The 21,953-nt window shown below is 37.5% G+C and overlaps 3 protein-coding genes across 3 annotated transcripts in view; all 3 read left to right on the plus strand.

Moving 5' to 3' along the window:
• Positions 1 to 5,012, plus strand: part of LOC134853023 (histidine--tRNA ligase, cytoplasmic-like) — a 226,354-nt gene extending 221,342 nt beyond the window's left edge. The window contains exons 9-11 of the mRNA XM_063868938.1: positions 1,254 to 1,439; positions 2,290 to 2,436; positions 4,837 to 5,012. Coding sequence (XP_063725008.1) covers positions 1,254 to 1,439; positions 2,290 to 2,436; positions 4,837 to 4,917 — 414 coding nt within the window. The 3' untranslated portion in view covers positions 4,918 to 5,012. The remainder of the gene's footprint in view (positions 1 to 1,253; positions 1,440 to 2,289; positions 2,437 to 4,836) is intronic.
• Positions 5,013 to 5,040: 28 nt separating this feature from the next.
• LOC134853022 (thymidylate synthase-like) lies at positions 5,041 to 9,180 on the plus strand. The gene is made up of 2 exons (XM_063868937.1): positions 5,041 to 5,818; positions 8,423 to 9,180. Exons 1-2 carry the CDS (start codon positions 5,149 to 5,151, stop codon positions 8,698 to 8,700), a joined length of 948 nt encoding a protein of 315 aa, XP_063725007.1. The 5' UTR covers positions 5,041 to 5,148; the 3' UTR covers positions 8,701 to 9,180.
• Positions 9,181 to 9,281: 101 nt separating this feature from the next.
• LOC134853021 (uncharacterized) overlaps positions 9,282 to 21,953 on the plus strand; it is a 30,715-nt gene continuing 18,043 nt past the window's right edge. The window contains exons 1-5 of the mRNA XM_063868936.1: positions 9,282 to 10,242; positions 15,973 to 16,209; positions 16,423 to 16,731; positions 17,001 to 18,144; positions 18,509 to 18,773. Of these exons, the coding sequence (XP_063725006.1) occupies positions 9,572 to 10,242; positions 15,973 to 16,209; positions 16,423 to 16,731; positions 17,001 to 18,144; positions 18,509 to 18,773 (2,626 nt within the window). The 5' untranslated portion in view covers positions 9,282 to 9,571. The remainder of the gene's footprint in view (positions 10,243 to 15,972; positions 16,210 to 16,422; positions 16,732 to 17,000; positions 18,145 to 18,508; positions 18,774 to 21,953) is intronic.

Raw genomic sequence — 21,953 nt, forward strand, 5'->3', positions numbered from 1 at the left:
CCATGACTTTTTTGAATTTTTTCAGCTTATCAAACATTTGTGACTTTAAATATACATCTGTGAAAACATCAGAAGTTTTCGGCCTAATATTATACGGTTATTACCTTTGCGAAACTAGTGTATGAGTACGAACCTTCTTTTTTCCCAATCAAATATAGCAAGTAGCAAATATTTTTGCTGTACGTTTCTGGTGCGGCATCTCAATAATGGTGGGGCACCTTTACATCTTTTTGATAGTATGTGCTTTGACATTTGAATAGTAATAAATTAACACAGTTGAAGCATTTTTAATTCATCAAATGAACTAAAGAAAAGCTATTTGTTCCAAAAAACATCACAATAATAAGAACTCGATTGCAGAAATTTTCTAACTCAATATATCTTGCAATTTTTTGAAAAGCATAATTCATAAATAATGTGGCTTTATGCTTTGCGATTCGCTACATGCAAAGTTAGTGTGGATGCCTTTAGCTTATTAAAAGTTATATTCCAAAATATTAATAGCAAAATTGAGTCTATTTGTATTTGGTGCAGAATCGCATTGGCAATTTGTAGGCATATGTAGTTTTTGCTAATTCGAGGCTTGTTTCTACTTTTTCTTATTTAACTTGATAGAGCGGCGTTTTCGTCGTGTTCTCGCAAGTGTTTGCGGAGCGCAGCTTCGCCTGTGTATTAAAATTATTTACCCGCCGCTTCGTTTTTATTTTAAGGTCAAGTAATAGAGTTAGGTGGCTTTCCTCACATTCTCAGTCTTTTGGAAGTTTTCTTTCGTTTTTTTTTGTGCATTTGGCTTTCTTGCTTTGGTTTAAAAAAATTTGGCTTTGTCTTCATTCGCAGTTTTACCCTGAAGTTTTGTGTACGCTTTGAAACCTGTTTTTTTTTTAATTGAAAACGAGCGAAGTGTTTTTTTTTTCATCTAAAGTCTTGATGAATAAATTGAAAATTTTTTTATACACCTTATCAGACTTAGGAAAGCTGAAAGAGTTGGGAAACTTGCCTTTTTACATGAGATTTCCAATGATAATTTTGTGCACATATTTTCACCAAGAATCTAGAAAAAAACCTGGTTTAAATAAGAAACGATATTGCATTTTTTTTTAAAAATGTTTGGTCAATCTTTCAACTTTGTTTGGGCAATCTGTTCAAGTTCATATCCTTATTTTATAATTTGAAAATGTTTGTTGTTGACTTTCTCATGTATGTATGTGATGAAAAGTGTATGTTGTGATGTATGTGTGGGTGTTGTGTGCTAGGTACCGTGTGTGGGGGTGAGCATAGGGATAGAGCGACTGTTGTCCATGATAGAGAGGAGGGAGATGGAGAAAGTGGGGGGCAAGATGAGGACAGTGGAGACGGAGGTCATTGTGGCCAGTGCCCAGAAGAGATTCCACCTGCATAGACTCACACTCTGCAATGAGTTGTGGACTGCCGGCATCAAAGTAAACTCATACTCCACATTACTCCACATAGCTCAGTTGTCACTATCAAATCAATTGTCACGTTTTCTCCTTTCCCAGTTCCCAGAAACAACCGCAAATGACTTAGTAGGTATGAAACTAAAAGTTTTCAGACAACGCGTTCCTTTTCATGTTTTTTGAACCAATGGCTAATCACTGACGACTTAACAGCAGCATCAACCACAATTGTTAAGGGTAATCTGTACAATTTTGAAACAATTTCTCTCCTAAAACTAAAAATTAGGAACTTGGGTAAACTCAAGATTTTTACATTAAAACACCATTACAAATCCAAACTGTGTTTTTTGCGATATTTATGCGGATTCCGAAACAGGGACGCTGCCTTTGTTCCTTATTGTTCTTTCTTTTTTTTTAGATTGTTCCGACGAAACTTTAAGAAATCTAAAGATTTGTCTATGGAATCCAGTAACATACGGACACAACAGTGTGCGGCACCCAGTGCAAAGTTTGGCCTTGTTATGAGAAAAAAACTATCCCAGTCCCGCACCGAGAACATAGTTCCATAATTGATTTAAAGTGACAGATTTGAATAAAAAGAAAGTTGCCTGAATTGAATTTCAAAACAAAATCGAAATGAAAATCAGGTATGAAAATGTTTCCAAAACAAACTATTTCGTGAATGAATTAACTTGCCCACACAATGAACGATTGTGCATTTTGATTTGCGCTGGTTTAGAAGTGTGGAACAAGCTCTGATGTGTTTTGTCAACATGTAACAGCTGCTCGCCTCAACAAGACTCGATTGTGATTTGGCTGTTTGTGTGTTTGTTTGTATTGTAATGCATTGTATGGTGTTGTGTTGTGTTGTTAGACGGAGTTCTCCTACAAGGTCAATCCCCGCATGCTGGACCAGCTGCAGTACGCAGAGGACAACCTCATTCCCTGGGCAGTGATAGTGGGTGAGAGCGAGATACAGGAGGGCTGTGTCACTCTGCGCAACATACAGACCAGACAAGAGGTACACACACACGCCACACACATGTACATGCGCCGCTACCATTTTGTTCACGCGATGCAGTGTCTAATCTGATTCGGCTAATTGTGGTCCGCCTCTGATATTCGAAAGAGCTATGGTCTCAATTGTGCGTTTTTTCTTAAATATTTAATCCAAAAAGTTTTTTTCTTTGAAAGTATCGTGAAAGTTTGGTGTGAAGGTTTTCTTTTTCGAATTTTTGTGGCGCTCTCAGTAGCGCCCAGCAAGGCAATTTCAGCAAATACTTGGATTATAAATTTTTTTTAACGGTAATTAATCTGAATTGAGCTCTTAGTCCTCTGATTTCAGCTACCCGCACTTTGTTTGATAATTACGCCACATCAAAACATGAAGCGAAGTAAAATAAAACGATTATGGTTTGCTGCTCAAATTTTGTTTTGACGCAACAAAAAGCGAAAAGTCTGTTATTTTTAACTGGTGTTGTCGAATATCGCGAAATCTTTAACACGAGGGTTCGAATCCCTTTTCGGTAACAATTTGGGGGTCCCAGTGTCATTGTCATTCGCCTCCTAATGATGGGACCGGCTACGGCAATTGGATCGCATCGATCTCCCAACGAAAGTAAGGCCCAAAATAGAAACGAGAGGAAAAAAGTCCATTGAAATAAAAATTGCTCGATTTTTTTTTAAAATTATTATTAACACAGTTTTAAACGTATTGTGAACAAACTTATAAATTGTTTTTAACAACTATTTTAATTGGAAAAAGATACATAATTATCTGAGTTTGGAAAAATATTCCATCATAAAGAAAGAAAACTTTTTTCTCCATTTTTAAACCATTACATTCATCAAATGAAAAAAATCATTTATATATTTTTCATAAAGGAACAAATCAACGTGAATATGGAGGGGGTAGACGAAAATCACATGACGTGTCCAATTAGAGTCTACCCATAATGTTCTGAGATAAAAAACAAATATAATTTAACATTAAAAAAAACTAAGAATATTATTAAATCAATCTACTTTTTTTATCCATTTTTTATCCGAGTTCCATTGAACCACAAGTAACCAAAAGACCCCAGCCATCATCTAAAAACTTTTTGATTTGTAGCACATTAATAAAAAAACAAGGCAGAAAAACATAGGTAAAGAACAGAAAAAATTTACAAAAACTAAATGTTAGTATCTAACTACCTAAAGTTGACCGTCAATTTCTATGTTCGACATGTTTCACGACGTGTATAGACATGTGCTGTAGTTTCTTAAGACAACTACGCATATAAATGTTTTTTAATCCAAAAATTTTGCGAAGTTTTTCTTCGAAATTTTCAAAAAAAATTTCAAAAAATGGCCATAACTCGGAAGCTAATAACATTTAGAGGGCATGTTTTCAGCTTAGATTCGCAACCCTTGGAAAGGTTATCTGATACCGTTTTATAAAAGGTATCTATTTTCCAAATTAAAAACCTAATCGAAAATGTTTTTCCTTAACTTATGATTTCCAAGTATAAAATTATCTCTAAATTTATGGACAAAAACAGTCTTCTTTTCTTGTCATCAAACCAACTTTTTCAGGTAACAGGTTATTCTTAGCCAAAGTATTCAGTAACTTTATCCTCTGTTGTTTAGCGAACATGATTTCTCCTAATATTACAAAATGGTGGAACAAATTTTCGATATCTTGAATTCCTGGTATTGTATGCAAAGCTTTTCAAAGAAAACATAGTTTAGAAAATAAGTTGATTGACTTCGATTTAGTGATCTTGAGCCAAAATTCGTCAATTCGTAGATATACAGTTCATGGACTCTCAGTTTTTTGTTTTCAAAAAAGAACTTAGGAATGATGTCATACTTCCTTTTAAAGTAAATCATGCGAATAATTTGAATCATGTGAATTGATTTCAGAGAGTAAAAACTCGTGCATCCATATACTAGTAAACCATATTGAATTAGTGGCTTGATATTCGATTGATAGTATTTCACTAAGGTTGATGTAGTTACATAATATCTCATTTTGAAACAACGCCACAATGACTAGCCAATTTTGATATAATTTTTTGTATATAAGGAAAAAAATTTAATTTTCATCGACAATAATACCTAAATATTTACAGCAGGATTTGGGTTTAAATGTATTATTGAGTAAATTGATACTTAGATTAGAAGCACCATTATATTTATTAAATCTAACTAAAGTAGTTTTTATCATTGTTTAAGGTTAATTTATTTGAATACAGCCAAGAGGAAATGTTCGTTAAATCTTTTTTTAACAAAATTTAGTATCCAATTGTTGCGCAGCTCGCGCTTGATCTAAGATTTTAATGAGCGTGATCTATTAATGTATCTCATTTACATGTAAGTGTCTAGTTATAATTGGAGGTTTTGTCTCCTTCAATTGGGCGAGTATGTGTTGTTTCAGGAGAAGATAGCTCGAGCAGACATGGTTTCAGTTTTGAAACAAAGACTTCAGTCAACACTCAGCTGCTCAGCCACACAATGAATCAATAGTGCATGAATGCAATTATGAAAACCTCTTTTAAATTTTGTCATCTAATTTGACCCGATGAGTTACAGAATTAAGAACACATAAATTAATCAACACGTTTTGCATCAATTACTATGAAAGAGCAAATGAGAAGTTGGTAATAGAGGAGGTAACGGTTTTTTTTCAGATTTAAAATAGTGCAATATACTTCGTGTGCAATAGTAACATAAAAACAGCCTTGAAAAAATGGTTGCTGGAGTTTTGTCCGAGATAACCAATTGTAATGGAAATTCGGCTGATTCAAAGCCTAAAGCAGATGTTTCTGATGACTGTGACGAAAGGCAGTATTTGGACTTAGTTCGCCGTGTGATTGAGAAGGGGTGTAAAAAGGCAGATCGCACAGGCACGGGTACTCTCTCTTTATTCGGAACCCAATGCCGATATGATTTGAGAAACAACAAGTTCCCTCTTTTAACCACTAAGAAAGTGTTCATACGCGGTATAGCCGAGGAACTATTCTGGTTCATCCGAGGCTCCACAAACGCAAAGGAACTGCAGGAGAAGAACGTCCGAATTTGGGACGCCAACGCTTCGAGAGCTTTTTTGGATTCACAGGGTCTGACAGAAAGGGAGGAGGGTGATTTGGGTCCCGTGTACGGTTTTCAGTGGCGACACTTTGGAGCTGAGTACAAGACTATGCATGATGATTATACTAGCCAGGGTGTGGACCAGTTGGGCGAGGTCATTAACCAGATCAAAAATCAGCCTCACTCCCGGAGGATCATCATGTGTGCGTGGAACCCCCCGGATGTTCCTAGGATGGCGCTGCCGCCTTGCCACTGTTTTGTTCAGTTTTACGTGGCCAATGGGGAGTTGAGTTGCCAGCTGTATCAGAGATCTGCCGATCTGGGACTTGGTTAGTTTGAACTATCTTACCCTGTTTTTACGTTCATTTTTCGGAGTACTAGTTGAGTTCAAAAGATTTATCTACAAGGGAAACGATCACCATACGAGCTGTTCAGCTCATCTGGAAGAACCGCTGTTCTGCCCCTTCTTAAGAACTACATGCTACTTTTTCGGATAGTTTTCTTGGTTGGGTAATGTTGCCTCACACTCAGCCAGCGAGCACGGGTCATTGCAAGCCTCTAACATATGAATTTTCGATTTGGAGGCGGAGATAATTTTTGATGATTAAATTTGCGATCAGCTTAATGTATTTTACGAACTTTTTTTTTCTAAGCTAACTCGTAATTAAAAGTGTTACCTTATTTGGAAATTTCACTGCAGCATTGGAAATTTCATAGCATCTGTTCTCTGCTTTATTTGTGGCTGGTGTTTGGTGACTATTAAGCCTCCGTGGCTGAGTGGTAAGTGTGTGAGATTCCTAATCTCTAGGTCACTGGTAGCATCTTTTTTATTCCAAGGCTTATTTCTACTTTTTTCTTTTGCACTTATAGAGCTGCTTTTTGTCGTATTCTCGTTAGTGTTTGCGGAGCAAAGCTTCAGCTCTGTAAGTTTTGGCGTATAGATACGTTCTTAAAGTTATATCAAGTCCTTGAACTGTGTTTGACAACCTGACCGCGAATTATGAGCATTGATTGAATTATTATTGATGGAATTACTTTTTATTGAGTGTTGATTAAATTGCTCTACTGACTTCTTAGTGGTAGTGAAGCTAATGAACCTAACGTTTATAAGTTCATTATCTGAAATCTACGTCAACCTTTATGAAAGTTCTAAGTGTTATTGAATGAAACTTTGCCTTTTCACTTATTCTGCCCAAAAATCAATATTTCAACATCTTGAACTAAAATTATTTAGCTTGAATCTGATTGGCTAGAATTAGCAAATCAAATTTTAATACTAGCATAAAATGATCTGTTCACAGTTTTAAGTCGAGTAAAAATAAGCCGAATTGGCCAAAAATGGAGACTGTTTGGTAAACTTATTATTTCAAATACGCTCCAGAGTTTTACCCTGATTAGAAAAAAGCTCAAAAGATCGGCCTTGTTAGAAGTCGGCTTAAGAATAAAGTGATCGCATTTGTATTACCTAAACAAACCAGTGCTATCAGTATGTTGTTCTCAGCATTTATACATTGAAGATTACAAAATCGCAAAACTAAAAACTTGGGCGGAATAAGTGATAAGACCCGAAATTTGGTAGTTCTACTTTGCATTCTTTTGAAGTGTCAATAAACGTGTTGAATTCTCATATATTGATCATAGCGAGTCTTCTGTTAGGAAAGAATTGTGTTCATGTTTGAGTTTCGGTTGTTGTTCCGACTTTCGATACGAAAGTAACGGAGTATTTGTGCACGAGGTGGGTTTTTTTTCTTCAGACAAATTTCGACTTTTTAACTAGCCACTTTCGACGGAATTTTTTTATATCATTCGAAAGGTATTGTTGTCCTGAGCTGAAATTTGAAAAAAATATCTCACCTGTGATTATTTTTTGGCCAATTTGGGACAATTAACGCGGGATGTAATTCGCGCTATTAACGCGTAAGCGGAGATTTAATCCGTCTTAGAAATCGTTCCAAATTGGTTGAAAGAAGCTTATTCTACTTAATTGATTTGTTATAAGGAGCAAAATTTATCCTTTTTTTCTTTATATGGCGTGTGGTGGGATGATTTTCATTAAAAAATTTCAAATTTTACAAAAAAATGTTCATTATGTTTTATTACATTTAATTTTATAGGTTATTACTGCTCCATAAACCTTAAAAGGCAGTCGGAACATTCAGGGCTTTGCCCTGATACGAGCAGTTTTGTTCAGCTTTTGATTCTTTTTGGCTGTTTCTTCTAATGTCAATTGAAGTTCATTTACTAAAAGGAATGCAAATTGCGCTCTCCAATGACGCAAGTGGAAATAAATTCAAAAAATGTCAGTTTATTTCTGTTTGTTCGATGAACGCAGTTCAGACTTTTATTTTGGCCGTAATATATTTTTAAAAGTAATAAACAAAGTGAATAATCTTTTGTACGTCTTGTTGATTTCTTTTGTTTTTGTTTTTCAGGAAAAAGTTTAAAATTTGTTCACGCTTAAATATGATTTTTTTTCGAGGTTTGACTGTTGATTTATTTTGAAGTTCAGTTCATTTCTTCTGTCAAAAGGGAGGCAAACTCCATTGTTGAAAAGCAAAAGTGTAACGGTCTCGAAAAAGGTTATCGATTCCAGTTTCGAAAGCGTTGAATTTCCCAGCAGATTTTTAAAAATTTATATTTTGATCTAGTTTTCTTAAATTCAGTTTATTCTATCAAAAATGTGTCAATCATAAATTGTTCTGGAAAATCAACGAGTCTTAAGGCCATCTATTTTTTTGAAATTCGAAAAATGAGATTTTTTTTTCGAAAAAAAAACAAAGAAGTCCGGTTTTTTAAGTTAACTTGATTCATTGGCTTTTTTCCAACTGTCTGGTGGCTATGTTTTGTTCTTATAGACATTAGTTAAAGTAGTTCTCTGTTCTTCAAAGTTTCAAATTACAGCAATTCGGAGATCCGTTTTTTGATCTGTTCAGGGGTGCCGTTCAATATCGCCAGCTATGCCCTCCTCACGATTATGGTGGCACACGTGACGAACCTGAAAGCGGGCGATTTTGTTCACACGATAGGCGACGCCCATGTATACCTCAACCACATAGAACCCCTCAAAATGCAACTGGAAAGGACGCCTAGAAATGCGCCCACAATTCACATTGTGAAGGAAGCCACCACTCTTGAAGAGTTCACTTTCGGCCACTTGGAGCTGAGAGGCTACGATCCCCACCCACCAGTCAAGATGCAAATGGCTGTTTGATTGCACTTTGTTGTTTTGTCACTTTTCACCTGTAAACTGATTGATTTCTTTTGAAGCGAATTGTCTAGTTGTCAGATGTTTTTCAGACTTGACTTAAATAATATTTTCAATCGTGAGCAGAGAAGTGTTTGAGTGCATTAAGGGATACTCAGTGCTCCCAGTCTTGCGAGCTGCAGTGCACTTGTTTTTCTTACATCTGAAATATGCTCATTTGATTTCCAGTCACAGATGGGCGAACTGAACATGTCTGCTGCAGTTACAAGTGGAGCGAATTTAACGATCTTAAAGTGCTGCGATGTTATATAGTGTTTAAGTGTAGTTGATAGTTGAGCAGTTTAGTTTGATCGGCCGTCGCTTTTAATCTCTCGTTTAAGAAAAGAAACAACTCGCTCGATAGATGCTGTGTTATGTGTTCATTGTGTTTTTTACACTGATTAAGTGTGTAAATTTGATCTAATTGCCCATCAGATTTGGTTAATAATTTAATTCTAAGTTTTATTCTATTTTTTCAATTACGTCAGCTATTTGAATAGAAAAATGTGGAGAATGTTAATATTCTGTGCAAATGACCTATTCGTGTGCAATTGCTCTAATATTTGTTCTCAAACTGTTTACTTTTTTCAGATTTTAATGAATATATCAAAATGATTACAGAAACAAATATATAATTATCTACAAAGTTATTCTATCCAAAATGTCTTCCAAATTTATACCGAAATTTCTTCTAAGTTTTTCCCAACATTTTTGTAAAAATTCTCGATTATCCATAAAAGGCAAAGCAATGTGCCATATTTAGTTGCTGTCCGCTATGTGACCTTAAAGATTGAAGTTGTTGCGTAATCCAAGTCTTATCTAAGAGTAACAATAGAACATGATGGCAATGGCGGCGGCGGTGTCCTTACTAGAAGGGAGCAGAGATGTGAAACTGCCTGAGGGGTGGGAAGTTAGTGAGGATGCAGATGGCAATGTGTTCTACATAGATCACAACAGTAAGACCACTCAGTGGGATCCACCCGCCCCACAATTAGTTCAGGACCAAGAAAGTTCTAGAAGGACTTCGGAGACTGACTCGAGGACACTTCACACGTCCTCATCGGATACCTCCTCCACATTGCATGACTTGTCCTCATTCGAAACAGAAGAGAGTAGGAAACTGAAGACAACGCAAGCTAACATGATACTCAAGTATCTGCTGGCAGTGCAGCAAGACTTCAGGTCCAAAAATGAGATCACTGAGACACTTCAGAAGAGACTGGAACTAGCAGGCACCGAGTCCACTTCCTTGAAGAACCTCCTCACAGCATGTACATCCTCCCCAACCACGCCTGAGAAGTGTGCTCTGGCATCTTCACAAGTGAACAAGGCCAACAGCAGCAGATGCGAGGAGGAAGAAGTAACAAAAAGTAAAATGGGCATCGTGGGCTTCGATGTGTCCTCACTCACTAAGCAGTATCTTCATTCCCAGAAGAGGCTGCAGCTGTTGAAGGAGGAACTGGCCACCAGACGGCTACAGGGCGAGTTGAAGTTCAACCAGTGTATCGGGTCAGTAAATGCTTTCAATTTCAATCCTCTCTTGTTTCGCAAAATGTTTAAACAGTTATGCAACTACTAAAATGAGCTAGGACATCGACACTTTGCCAACGTAAAAATTATATCATCAGTTATACATATGGTTGAAACGCTTAAATATTCACCAAAACAACTGGGCAAATTTGAGCTGGTAAGATGTAATCTCTTGCAAACGGGTAATGATAACTTGAACATGTAACGGGTAATGATAACATGATCATTTCCTTTTTTGGTCCATTTCATAAATTAGTCTCCTGAACCGTTTTGATTCTGCTCGCTATCGTAATAAAACTGTTTTTAAATAGTAAATGCATAATTGTTTTCAACAGCTAAAAGGTTGTACTTATAGAATTTGAGCGTCATATTTTGGTATATTCTGTGGTAATAGTTGAATTTGAATTTGAATTCATTTTGTATGGTTATAATACAACAAACGATGTATAAATACAGGGATAAATCTCCAGCCGAAGACTCTTCTAAGAGCTGCTCTGGATAACCCTACGTAAAATTGGAGAGAAGAAGTATTCTTATTTACGGTCACTTTTTCCAGATCATGTCAAAAATCCTGAATTATCGTTTATGTATAGAGTCTTAAATTGATTGCAAGCCAAAATTTTTCTTGAAATTTTTTCAATATTTGCAATTATGAGTTTGTTTGATGACAAAAATTGTAAAAATTGTTAGCCTTGACATTAAACGATTATTGATTACAAAAGGTGCGACATGGAATAGTATGTAGAGTTTTATTTTCTCTGGACCTAGTCAATCGTCTTTCTGAAAACTGTGGAATATTTAGGAAACAAAGCGGTGATCTATTCAAAATTTGGATAACAGTCTCTTTTAAAGTTTCATAAAGAAAAAGTTAGTAAACTCTGGAAATCTAATGTTCTAAGGATTCTGTTTTGTATTAAAAGAATGCGATTTAATTTCGGTTTTGATGAGCAACCGTATGCCAGCATATGTCATAGCTGATTATTGTTTTTGTATATACATTATAAAACGTAAAACACATTGTTGTGAAAAGTACCTGCTAGCTTGATTGAGTAACCCATTGAAACGGGTCATTTTTTTGCATACATAGTCGATATGGTTCTTAATTATTAAGTTTGTTTTAATTGCACAACAAAGCTTGTGTTATAGTACGAACTATCTTTTTTCTAACCTACGTCGGAAATATTTTAGCGACAAAATGTGTTCTTTTTGAAAATGTTTATTTTGATCAATAACCAGCTGTTAAGTACAGCCAATGCTAATGATATTAACCCAGACTATTATATTACAATCAATTTAGCTCGAATGTATCAGTAGTGTATGGAGGTAGGGAAGGAGACCTACAACAAAATAAGAGGCTTCGAACTTCGACTGGGTCGAATGTTTTCAATTAACTTTTTTGTATACTAGTTAAATTGCGTCCGCTCTATAAATTGAGGCATGTTAGTTGGTAAATTATTTTTAAAAATAAATTGTTACTGTTAATGTGTTATAATTGGCTCGCGTCACTTAGCAATTATCTATAATCATAATTAGCGTAAGTAACTTAGCGAGAAATTTTGTAGACTCTTAGTTTTTCTCATTCAGTTTTTCCCATTAGCGTTATCGGCCATATTTTTGCTTGTGTGTCCAAAGTGCAAATTCGCCTCTTTGTAAATACACTAAAATATTTGAAAGCTTCTGTGAGTTGAACTTGAAGCCCCCCGTGCACAAGTTTTGTTCATTGAGTTACCATCATGACTAAAGGGAAATTTCTTTTTGAGTTCAGACATTTAGATTTTTGAAGTCAGATAGCGATGAAATGAATGTGCGTTATCCACAAAAGCATGCTCTGCGATGCTTGCCGCAAATTTTTTTTTGCTAATTTCCACATTAACTAAAAAACAGTTGAATTCATCAGCTGTGAGCTTTAAAAACAAAATTATTTCTTTTCCGCAAAACTTGTAAAAAGCTGCGAAAATTGATTTGGGGTTTCGCTTAAAGTCAATTCTTTCTCCTAAAGGTTTTTTGGCATTTGCCAACTTCGCTTCAATTTTATGACAAATATTTTTGTTTTTCTGTATAATTTCTTCGCATAAACTAACATTCTTTGTTCGAAGAACCTTTCTTTTCGTTGTCTGATTTTCGAAGACATTTTTTTTATCCATGAACATTTTTTCGCTTTTGTTTATTTATTGGGCAGTACTCATCAAAAACACCTACTAATATTAGACTAAGTTTTTAAGTCCGAGATCTGTGTTTAAGTCCGAGATCTGTGTTTAAATCCGAGATAATCTATATCTATCTATATCTATACTATATTTAAATGCGAGTGACAGCTATCCCCCATGTTTAAGCATAATAATTTTGCATGTTTAACGAAAGAATTTTTTCATGTTTAAGCTATAGCATATATTGCAAGGCTCAAGAAAACTTTTCATTTAGTTTTTCGCAAGGTCATGTTTTAGTCATTATTTTTTTCGAGGCCAAATTGAGTCTGTCTGTATGTATACCAGCTTTTTAAATTAATTTGATTATGTCTGTCTACTCGTCGCCTAATTTTTTAACTTTCATTTATGATCTATCTATCTATTATATATTTAAATGCTGGCTTCACTATCTCGCCATGTTTAAGCTTTTTCAACGTATTTTTTTTTGCATGTGTTGCAACCCCCAGGGTACTCTGAGGGGCGAATCTTACCTCAAATTCTCACTTCTCAAATCCTTGTAGTTTTCCAGATATGACGTTTTTTATGATTTTTTCAAAAAACTTAGATTTAAAAAACTCCAAAAAGTTAATGATCTCAATCCTGTTGTTGGATATTGTGAGGGTAATCTCTGGGGTTGCGAATCTTGCCTTTGATTATGGCTGCTCAAATTGTTGTAGTTTTCGAGATATGACGTTCTTTTTTTGGATTTTTTCAAAATTTTTCAGAAAAAATTAGATATAAAAAATTTTACAAAACTTGAAATTCCCATATCTGTAGTGAGGCTCTGTGAGGTAACTCACATAAGTAAAGAACGTCGCCGCCAAATATGACTGCTCAAATCTTGGTAGTTATCGAGATATGACGTTTTTTATGATGTTCTCCGAATTTTTCTAAAAAACTTAAATAATAAAAATTTCCAAAACTATGAAGATCTCAATCCTGTTATTGGAATCTGTGAGAGTAATCTCAGGGGGTTGCGAATCTTGCCTCTGAAAAAATCCTGTAGTTGTGTATTTTCAAAGATTGCGAATGTTGCCATCAAAGAAGGTTGCTCAAATTTTGGTAGTTTTTGAGGTGTGATTTTTTCTGGTTCTCAAAAAAATTATCTCTTTTACAAAACTTAAGGTGAAGTTTCTCAAAATTTGAATTTCCCAACATTGTAGTTGGGTACTGTAAGAGTGCTCTCAGGAGTTGCAAATCTTGCGTCCAAATGCTACTGCTCAATTGCTTTCAGTTTCCCAAATGTGACGTTTTTTAGTTCATTTTAAATTTTTTGAAGAACTTCTATAAAACTGTACAAAACTTTATGGTTCTTCAAAATTTGTATAAAAAACTTGAATGAAAAATTTTGCAAAATTTTTAATTACGAACCGTGTAATTGGGTGCTGTCAGAGTACACTCAAAGAATAGTTTTTTTGAGTTAATGAAAATTCGAAGCACCGGAGGTGTGTTACATGCTAGCTCTTATTAAGTATAATTGGTTCTCGAAAACTTTGTATTGACGAAATTTATTCAAACGCGTTGAGATTTTATGGCTTCGTTCATATCAGTTTGACGTAACAAGGCATAATGATCACTGATAGAACAGTCAATTGTCTTTCCTTGATAGGTTGCGATGCTATTATACGATCAAGTCGAGTAGATGTACTTTCGCAAACACGTGTTGGTACATTCATGTCCCCACAAAGCAAAATATCTGAGTTTTTCAGTAGTAAATTGAAAAATTGGTCGAAGTTTAATAGAAAGTTAGAAAAAGTTATCGATGGTGGTCGATAGAGTATGCAAAAAAGTTTTTACTTTTTCTACCGCCAGAAACTGGTAAAATCGTATTGTCAAATTCATATAAGCATGTCTCAGACTCAACTCTTAAACCTTTTTTGACTAGGTACTCCAGTCCTCCATCTTTTTTCTCCTCCATTAACAGTTAAATGAGGCTGATCACGAGTATTTCCTGGCCTCCTCACCTTGCGCGTATGTTGTAAATCACTGGGCAATTTCCTTGCTACATTGTTTTTGGGTAGATCTCTCAGAAGTTTTAAAATTTTATCAACTCATCTGGTTCTTGTTATCAAACCACACTCGCTTGCATAATTGCGTATACACTTGTCTTTTTGAGGAAGGCGTTCTTTTGTTTCTTAATTTCCACGCAAAGTCAGGTACCACAAAACGTCATCGGATTGGGTCGAGTGATATATGCAATTAAAGCCCTTTCAGTCGTGACTCGAATGACTTTTTAAAAAGGTCAGAAAACTTTCCACGTGTCGAGAAAAACCGTTTTGAAAATTTTGATTTTCAGACAAATTGGCAATTTCCAATGTCATTTTCTTAATTTCCACGCAAAGTCAGTTACCACAAAACGTCATCGGTTTGGTTCGAGTGATATATTCAATTAAAGCCCTTTCAGTCGTGACTCGAATGACTTTTTAAAATTGTCAGAAAACTTTCCACGTGTCGAGAAAAACCGTTTTGAAAATTTTGATTTTCAGACAAATTGGCAATTTCCAATGTCATTTTTTTTCCACGCAAAATCACATACTACAATACGTCATCGGATTGGGTCGAGTGATATATCCAATTAAAGCCCTTTCAGTCGTGACTCGAATGACTTTTAAAAAATGTCAGAAAACTTTCCACGTGTCGGGAAAAACCGTTTTGAAAATTTTGATTTTTCAGTCTAATTTTGAGCGCGTAAAACGAGCGAGCATGCTTGTTTATTATTTATTTTTAGTTTAACTCGAGGAAATTTAGTTTTTGGTGTTTTTAACGCCATTTTGGATAAAAACTGCAAAAATTGAAAAAAAAAATTTTTGTTTTTCTAGTAATTTTTCTGCAATTTTTTTCTGCAAATTGCATATTTTACTTAACTGTCAAATTTACTTCAGTCTCATGCGTATTCAGATGTGTTTATCAAACTACGCAGAGAAAAACGACACCAATTTGCAAAAATTCGGATTTTTATCGCAAAATCAGGTACCACAAATGATCATAGGAATGTGTGAAGTGACATATCAATTAAAGCCTTTTCAGTCGTGATTCGAACAAACTTTTTTTAGAAGTACAAAAGTTTCAAAACTTTTTCCCAGTGTCGACAAAAAAGGTTTGAATTTTTGATTTTCAGTCTAATTTGTATAGAATGAAACGAGCGAGCAGCTTTATAATCGGGCGATAATCTATCCTTTTAGCCTTAAAACATCAGATTTTCTCCAAAAAGAGATTTTATTCCAGTTTTGGAAGTTACTTTCAGCGCCCTCAATTTTTTTCTCATTCATTTTTTGAAAAAAAAACCTGCTGACGAATATGCCTAGTTTCTAGGCTTTCATTCAGATCCACACGTCATACCACAAACAAAATTGACACAATTTGAAAATAGACTGTTTTTATGGTCGGAATATCAACTGGCTATCCTTGTTTATTATCAACACGATTCGGAGGATAAATCCGTTATCTGAGCTTAAAAATCTGTTCTATAAACATGTCTCCTTTTTGATGTCGGATTTAGTTTTTACTGTGCGTTATGTTTCAGTCACTTACTTAAGGAGAAATCGCTGCTAATGATGCACAATAATGCATCGACGCAAGCTTCATCAACTGGTCCGACTGTGTCTTCACTTTCATATCCACCTTCATCATCATCAGCATCTTCTCCTTCTTCTGCATATCATGATGCTCATCCACATCAACTGCACTCTCAGTCTCCTCGGAGGAGATCCACTCCCACCAATAGTCCGGCCAACGGCACTGCTCAACTGTTGCAAACAAGGTCAGTGCCTGCATGTTCGAACTATTGTGAAACACGTTCTCAGCTTTCTTTTAGGGTAACATGTGTCGCTCGAATTTTGAAAATCAAATTAAACGAAAGGTTGTGGGACTAGAAAGCTTATTTAGAAAATCAAGAATTCTTTTTTACAATCTACTTATCGCATACATAAAAGCGGAGTGAAACAAAATGCAGCTTGAATTGTTGTTGTTTTAGACTGTTGGATGTGGGTGGGGAGATAGAGGAGCTGCTGGTCCAACTGGCCCCCCTGCAGCCCCACTCGGACCAGGAGAGACTGGGGGTGATCCAGGAGAAGGAGCAGTTGCTGCAGGAGATGCTGCATTGCCACCAGCGACACTTGCTCACCACCACCACCATCAACAACAACAACAACAGCAGCAGCAGAGGGGACTCCTCGAGGGGGGCTGGATTGGATGTGGATAAGTGGTGGGAGGAGAGTATAGCCAGACTGAGGGACGAGATCAGAAGGGAGAAGGAGACATGCAATGTGGTCATGAGTCAGAGGTGCGTGGTCACAAATAGACAGTCACCAATGCTCTAACAGCATCCACATCTTGTTTACGTTCGTTCATGCGAGGCCAAAGATGTGCTGGACAGTTCATTTGGGATATTTGAACGATTTTCGCATATCAGTGCCAATTGAAGCTTTTTCAATTTTTTGGGTCTGCCGACAACAATACGCTGTTTTGATTTGATTAATTTGAAAAAAAAATGATTTACATTTGACTTAATTTCAACTTCAATGAGTTAAGTTGTTTTGTATTGTTGTTCAGGCTGTCTCTACTAGAACAGAAGTATGAGTTGGAGTCTGAATATTCTCTCTTGCTAGAACAACTGGAAAACCTCTCAGTGGACCTATCCGAAACAGATCAGACATCTCAATTGACGACATTAAACACAGCCACAGAGCCGTTGCCCGGTAACAGAAGTGCGAAAGTGAGTTTGCCATCTCAACTAACCAGACCTATCATGCCACAAATGCCTCTGGATAACTTCGGCAAGCCTTTATTTGACAAAAACCAGTCAGTTTTTCTCTCCGATGTAAGTCCTGATAAAGAAATTCAGGGTGCACCCCTGTTCCCTTTTTACACCTCAAAACAGGGCAAAGGAGATCAGATTGTGTCAAGGTCATCCTTGCGCGATAGAAACATATCAAGTGTAAGAGATCAGAGTCCAGTAAGGATGCCCAGGTCACAGAGTTTCAAGAACGAGTTGTCCTCCTATGCTTCAACTAGGGCGATCGAAGTTGCGACGAAGAACAGGGAGAGTATGTACGAGAACATAGAATACTCGCCGCCCACTCCCGGCAGACGCGAAATAAGACCACCCGAGGAGCACAATAGAGCCGAGGCACATTACGAATCAGTAGTTTACGAAGACGAGCAGATTCTGAGGTCGTCGCCGAGTATCCGACATGAGAGAGACGACAGCGGAGTTGCTGTCTACGAGAACATTCATTCGTCGCCGTTCGTTTTGAATCGTAAGCGAATGAGAGACCGAGATGGCGCTTCGTTTTCGGAGCACAGAAAGAACTCGAGTAGCGAGAGCTCTTCTAACCAGCCGAGTTATCACTCGTTATCGCTCAAGTGTAAAGTGCTAATTGATATCAAGTTCACGCATGATCACCAACTACATGTGCGTCTGGAGGAGCTGAAAGACTTGACGATGTTACAGTCAGTTGGTGGATTGCAGTTCTCGGTGGAGCTATATTCTCTGGATGATCCGAACTTCTCGCTGTGCCAGTGCTCCAATTTCCTGGCCAATACTGACTTCGAGATGGGCGCGGCTACTCTCATAGTAAATGAGTTCATGGCCTTCGACCTGCCATACAATGGCCATACTGACTCATGTTTCCTTAGGGTCATCATGTTCTGCAGGCCCAGAATCATATCACACAGTCCGCCTGAAAACTTCCTTGTAAGTCACAATTTGAATATTTCCGCTCTCTACGGTAGAAGAAATCCTATTTCAGTGAGCTGAACAAAATATGTCTGGTTGGTCCTTTGATCTTTTGAGGTAGGTTGGAAAACTCTACATTTCAATTGGTTATCAGTTAGGGATGACGCAGAAGATTTTAATGGTCTTTTTGTTTTCACCTTTCAATATCTCGTTCTTTGTTGACTTAACGATACGTTGCTGGCGCTCTTGGAGTTTTCTCAAACACCCCGAGAGATTCAACTAAATGTTTATTTCACTTGTGAGACCTAGGAGTTTTTCTTTTCTTCTCTGGGGCGTATAGAAAAATTTGATGTGAAAGAGTTAAGTTTGTTTTCGTTTGCAGGCTGAATTGAACTTGAATCTGGCCAGTGTGTTGCGGAGCCAGCAGATGTCCAGGAGCAGAGCACAGCATGCTCCACATCATGGTGGTCATCCTACCCACGGGCCCCCTATCTGCAGCACCGCAAGTTGGTACCAGTTGGTGATGAATGAGACCAGCAGCAGCCACAGAATGGACTACTCATCACTACAAACACCTGACCGCGTGCTGAGACGAACAGCTGCTGAGAGTGGACAGGATCAGGGGCAACCAAATTTCAGTTCTATTGGTAGGTGAACACTGCCACAACTCGGCAACACGTAGTTGCATGGCAAATTCAATCTGGTTTTCTTGTTTAGTAGTTCAGTAAAAAAGGACTGCATCCACTCACATACCGGTTGAGACTTGAACGTTTGATTGCTGTAAAAGCTGATAACAAATTTGTTTCAAAATTGGACTCTTGGCAAGTTTTTAAATTTGGCGATTATTTGTCAATTTTTGCAGCGGTACGCTTTTCTAACGCTTAAAAATGTGCTATATGGGTGTCCTTGAACAAAACAACTCGCAACAAAAGATGTCTCGAAAAAATTTTTTATGAAAGAGACAACTCGCAAAGTTTGAAAATTAGTTTGAAACGCGGCAGTGGCAAAAAGCGACAGCTTGCTCTGTTGCGCGTACATTCGGCTCGAGTGGTATCATGCGCGTAAATTAGTGTTTGGCAATTCACTTGCGAGCGTTAGTCTATCTGATCTTATATTTAACTGTAAGTCGTTTTAAATTGCGGTGGGTGCCCATGTTTAACAGCTCACCATTCGTAGCGTTTAAGAAATCGATCCGAGTAAACACCTTAAATTTTCAAGATAAGGCAAACTTGGAAAGGTCAATGTCTTGAGCGCAGTGGTATGCAGGGAAGGCAGCGTAAGGCTAGGCAAGCAGGGGCGGTGCAGCGAAAGGCAAGTAGGGGCGGGGCAGTGAAAGGCAAGGAGGGGCGTGGCAACCCAAGACAAACAGGGCAGCGCAAAGCAAAGGAAGGGTGGCGCAAAGCAAGGGAAGGAAGCACAGCGAAACGCAGGGTAAGGTAGCATAGGGCAGCGGAAAGAGGGGCAAGGCATGGCAGCCCAAATCAAGGCAGTGGTGCAAAACAAAGCAGGGCAGCGTAAGGTAAGTCAGGGCAGCGCAAGCCATGATAGGGCGAGGCAGCGAAGCGCAAGGCGGGGTAGAAAAATCAGCGGGATGACGGACAAGGCATGGCAGCTTGTTGAGCAATGCAGCGCAAAGCTAGGCAGTGCAGCGCAGAGCAAGGTAGCGCAAGTAAAGGTAGGACAGGGCAGCGTAAGGCAAGGCGGGGTTGAGCATGGCAGCCCCTGGAAGCGAAAGGAGGAGCATGGCAGAGCAGCACAAAGCAAGACTGGATTGCAAAGCGTAAGGCAAGGCAGAGTAGCGTAACAGAGGGCAAGGCTGGACAAAGCAGAGCAGGACAGCGGAAAGAAAGGCAGCGCAGGGCAGCTGAAGAAAAGGCATGGCAGGGCAAGGAGCATATCAAGGCAGCGCAGCGCAAAACCACGCTGGGCTGATCAAGTAAGGGCAGCGCAATGCAAGGCAGGAGAGCGCAAGGCAAAGCAGGGTAGGTTTCATTTTAAGATCTTCATTATTACAGTTTTTCCTTTTACAGCGCTCTCATAATTATAACTCCCCGATGTTTTAAGGTGTCTCGGATATTTTAAGTTTCTTCTGTTACTAAGCGCGGGGAATATGCGATAGAGGGGTCCCAAAAAATTCCCAGCCTCTCTCAATGTAGAAAGTGCCTCCAGCATTTAGTTTTTTTGATTCGGTGATGTCAATTGAACTATGAACCAAAATAGAGCAAAGAAATTTTAATGCAAAAATGATGAAAATGAACGAGCAATGTCTTTTGAATTACTGAACTATACTTAATTGCCCAGTATTGGTGATGCGTGGGACTCCTCCTGCATACTTTCCTGAAAACGCTGCAATCTATCGCACTTCAAGGAATAGAAATTGGCTTTAATGGGAGAGAATCCACTTCACGATAAGCCGTTAGAGTTATCAAAGCGATTTCCATCTCTTTACTGGTTGAAATAAGTTTTTTCACGTTTTTCGAATTAATTCAACATTTTAAAGCATCTGGGAATGGTTCAGAGTTCAGTCCTTTAATGTCAGAAAAAAAAAGATTCTGGGACTCATGAATGCTCTGCTCTGTAAAGGGTACCACTCCAAAGAACTAAGGAAAATCAAACAAGCAATGGCCCGTGGTCCCATGTGCTCCTTAAATGGGTAGGAGGTGCTAAGAATCGCACGGTTTCGACTACTAATTTGACTAGTATTAATATGTATAAGACGAAAAACCCACCCTAGAAAAGAAGTCGTTTCAACTATGCTCGTGGAAGGTGGCACACTAAAAATGCCATGAATTATGCGAAACTAGCAAAAAGAAAGATATTGGTGCTGTCGTCAAAAAACTCGTTTCAAAGAAAGCAGCTCAGACACTTTGGAGATGGCGACCTCAAATTTAAGTGTTTCTGGCAAGGAAACACAGAAAGCACAAGTGGTGTTGCAATAGCCGTCAATGGTTGACTTATTGAAAATGTACTGAAATTCAGGAGTAAATAAACGTTTGATACGCATAAAACTTGTCTTAGGGCATACTGTGTGTAATGTTGTATCTGCGTACGCACCTCATCACAAGCTGGTAGAGATGATTTGGAAAAAAGATTTTTATAACACGCTAGAAGATACTATGCTACCTGACCAAGAACATACTTTCCTGTGTGGTGAATTGGATGGACATATTGGAGACTGGCGCCAGGAAATTGACTGCAAAATTGGCCGACTTTCTTTTGGTAATCAAAGCTTAGAAGGTCAAAGAATTCTTATTTTCTGCCATTCACAAAATCTAGCCGACCTAAACTTTTTTAAAAACGCTGCGATCGATCGTCGCAGAGAAACTGTGTCAAAAATTTGCAATGGCGAATAATGTGGTAATCAGCTCAGAACAAACTTGTGTGTGGTTTCTATCTTAAAGTTCACATTAACCGCCATAAGTCAAAGCCTGTGAAAGGAATAAAATTGTGGACACTAAATGAAAAAGAAAACTAAATCAAGTACAAAGAGGCAATAAGAAATACAGACCAGCTTGGAACATTTTAAATCAACACTTCTAGAAGAAGTGAGAAACGTATGTGGCGAAACAATCGGAAAACCAGGGAGAAACAGAAAAATTTGGTAATAGAACGAAAAATAAACGGAGCTAAAAAGAACACATTTTTATTTAAAAAATGGAAGCAGTCTCGAAATGAAGAACACTGGGTGATATATCGGAGGCAGAACACATTCGTGAAACAGCTAGTTGATGAATCTAGAAAAGAATCCAGCCAGAAATAGTTTCAAATTTTCTCAAAAACGGTGGTACGACATAAAATGTTCGGCCTGCCAAGTAAAAAAAAATGAT

The sequence above is a fragment of the Symsagittifera roscoffensis genome, chromosome 8 (genome assembly GCF_963678635.1).
Source record: "Symsagittifera roscoffensis chromosome 8, txSymRosc1.1, whole genome shotgun sequence".
Taxonomy (NCBI): domain Eukaryota; kingdom Metazoa; phylum Xenacoelomorpha; order Acoela; family Convolutidae; genus Symsagittifera; species Symsagittifera roscoffensis.

Coding starts and splice junctions, on each gene's coding strand:
- LOC134853022 (XM_063868937.1), top strand. CDS start 5,149: ATGGTTGCTGGAGTTTTGTCCGAGATAACCAATTGTAATGGAAATTCG. Junction 5,819..8,422: donor ATCTGCCGATCTGGGACTTG/GTTAGTTTGAAC, acceptor TGATCTGTTCAG/GGGTGCCGTTCAATATCGCC.